The 2,929-nt window shown below is 61.2% G+C and overlaps 1 protein-coding gene across 1 annotated transcript; it reads right to left on the bottom strand.

The window, feature by feature from the left end:
• Positions 1 to 394: 394 nt before the first annotated feature.
• On the bottom strand, positions 395 to 2,908 carry LOC124233557 (cystathionine beta-synthase-like). The gene is made up of 3 exons (XM_046650701.1): positions 2,552 to 2,908; positions 2,204 to 2,338; positions 395 to 1,510 (listed from the first exon to the last, which is right to left on the bottom strand). Exons 1-3 carry the CDS (start codon positions 2,602 to 2,604, stop codon positions 1,240 to 1,242), a joined length of 459 nt encoding a protein of 152 aa, XP_046506657.1. The 5' UTR covers positions 2,605 to 2,908; the 3' UTR covers positions 395 to 1,239.
• Positions 2,909 to 2,929: the final 21 nt, after the last annotated feature.

Below are 2,929 nucleotides of genomic sequence, written 5' to 3'. Positions count from 1 at the left end.
CAGTGTGCACGCCTCGCTGTAGATGGGTCTCAACACCGTGCTGCGTGCAAGAAGCCAGGCAAGGGGTCCACACGTAGGGCTGTGTGCAGACACCGTCTACCGTGACAGGAAGCACATGAGTGTGCCCAGGGACGGGGTCAGGGAGGGGCGGAGGCTCAAGGGGCACGAGGAAGCCTTTGGGGCCACGGAGACGTTCACTCTTGATTGTGGTGATGGCTTCATGGGTGTACATTCATGTCCAAATCAGGAGAGGCCGAGGGCCTCTCCCAGGGGGCTGCCAGGGCCGGGAGAGCAGGACCCGCCCCTGTCTTCTGCAGTCTCTCCAGCTGCAGGAGCTGGAGGAGAAGGGGTGAGGGGTCTGCAGGGACCACGCGAGAGGCGAGGTCAGCGGGGGTGGAGATGGTGAGAAATACATGGATTCTGGTGACATGTCAGCTGTGGGTGTGACGGGGAATGAGGAAAACCAAATTCCTTCCCAGATTTGGGCTCAACTCCTTAGCCTTCCTGATATGAAACAGCCAACAAGGGCCTGGCCCAGTGGCCAAGTGCTTAGTTCACACACTCTGCTTGAGCGGCCCGGGGTTCACAGGTTCAGATCCCGGGCACAGACCTGCACACTGCTCATCAGCCATGCTGTGGTGGCACCCCACATACAAAAGAGCGGAAGATGGCACAGATGTTAGTTCAGTGACAGTCTTCCTCACACACACACACACACACACAAAGCCAAAATAAGACCTAAAACACCCCAAACAGCCAACAAGCTGCCAATGCTGCTCACTGGCAGGTGGGAGGGGAATATGGTTATGAAATGTCAGGTGCCACTGGGAGAGTGTCCTGACTCCCCCACCCTCAGGGACACCAAGATCAGCGTCCAGGTGGTTCTGCTCAGGCCCATCAGAGGGTGGCCACCGTTGTCTCAGGATGACCAGGTGGTCTGACCAGCCCTGACACAGCAAGGGGTGACACCCGTATTTCCGGAACATTCTCGTTCTTACTAAATAATTAGGCACGCCAGGTATTCTTAAATGAACGCATGCCCTGGAAAAATTAGGGCCAAGCGTTATGGAAACAATCACGCTGGCTGATGCCCCACATGGCTGAGAGGATGGTCCCCGGGCTGGGTTTGCTAATGACCCCCAGGGATTGCAGAAACACAGTGGACGCTGGTGAGCCCCCCATGAGAGCCCCTCCCCACCTGAGCGGCTCCATTTGCAAAGTAGGGGCGAGTCCTCAGATTTATGGGTTTGATGGAGGTGTAGCCAGCATCAGCCTGCTGACACCCCACATGGTGCTGAAGGCTGGGGACACGGCCCCCTCGCATGGGAAGTGCTGCGCCGTGCCTTCGAGGACAGAGCCGGATCTCAGGCGCCCACGGCTCGAGTGGAACGGAGCCCGTACCTGTTGGAACTGCTTATAGATGATTTTGCGGACCTCGTCCGATGGCCGAATCTTCCCAGCGAGCAGGGACGACAGCATGTTCCCAAGAGTCACCATCCCCAGGATCACCCTGCAGCAGGGGGCCCGGGGGCAGAGGGCAGGGGGCAGCGGTCACTGAAGGGGCCTCTCCCCAAACAGCAGAACACACCCACGGCCACGTTCCGCGTCCAAGCAAGGTCTTTGGCCAAACTCGGAACTAACTCCTCTGAGAATTCAGCAAGTATCTGCCGAGCGCCTCCATGCGGCGGGAGCACCGCGGGGACCAACGCCGGCCCCTGGAGCTGCCCCCAGCGTGTGGAGACAGTAAACAGTCCTTCGGGTATTTCCCTTCTGACAGGTGTCAAGGGTGACCAGCCCACCAGTGTCCTGGGACACGGGACTTTCAGGGCTAGAACAGGGACGGTCCCAGGGAACCCACATGGTGGTCTCCCAGGCAGGCCTTCCTGTGTTGACAGCCTCAGAGTGAAGCCACTATCTACCGCCTGCGTCCTGCATGCACACGGCGAGTGCAGCAGGCCGGCACAGGGGCATAAGCCCTACGGGTCACTACGGCAGGCCCCCCGCCCCGCCAGTGCCCAGAGACAAGACATCCAATGGGCGGTCTCATGCAAGGACATCCTGATGCAAAGTGACCAGGGTCAGCCAGGCAGCTGTGGGGTCCACATGGCTGCCCTTCCCAGCATCGCTGACACAGAGGAGCGTGGAGCCCAGGTCCAAGCAGAGCCCAGTGGGCAGAGCTCGGATGGCGGTGCCCGACACTGACCCCGATTCATCGACCACGGGTGCCTGGTCGAAGCCCTTCTCGCGGAGGATCTCCATGGTGTGCTCACAGGTGACCGTGGGCAGCACTGTCAGCGGAATTGGCAGGCTCAGCTCCTGGACTCTGAGGTGCCACCACCTGAGGGAAGCGGGCAGGGCAGGGAGGGCCATGAACTGGGGGGCGGGAGTCAGGGACAAACGCTTGCACATACGGGCGGCGTCACAGAGGGGGACCACGGGGATGACCCGCCAGGTGTGGGGCACATCACAGGGGCCCCAGGTCCCGGGGACATGTGTCTGGAAACACCTGTGGTGTTTCCAGGGTGGAACCTCTGCGCAGAGACATGCTCACCATGGCTTCTTCGTCAGGACGTCCTCCTCATTCAGGAAGCCCTTCTGCAGCATCCACTTGTCGCTCAGGAACTTGGACCTGCAGGTGCCGGGGCCACCAGGGCCCGGACAGAGGGTCTGACCACTGCCTCTGCCCAGGCTGAGGGCACACGGTTCTCAGGGGAAGCCCAGCACTCCTCCCCGGACCCCGCAGGTCCAGCAGAGACCCCAAGCGGCTGGCTGGGGCTCCAGGGAGAGGCCTGGGAGCCAGACTCCAGAGAGACCCCAGCTGGGACCCGTGGGTCGATGGGGCACGTGGTCAGCCAGGGCACACAGGCCTGCGGCTGGATGGCTCAGAGCATGGAAGGTTCTGTCCAGGGACCTTTGCCATCAGGCCGCC

This window comes from Equus quagga, unplaced genomic scaffold (assembly GCF_021613505.1).
Source record: "Equus quagga isolate Etosha38 unplaced genomic scaffold, UCLA_HA_Equagga_1.0 204884_RagTag, whole genome shotgun sequence".
In the NCBI taxonomy this organism is placed as follows: domain Eukaryota; kingdom Metazoa; phylum Chordata; class Mammalia; order Perissodactyla; family Equidae; genus Equus; species Equus quagga.
Note: the sequence above shows the minus strand (reverse complement) of the source record. Positions and strands in the feature narration are given on the sequence as shown.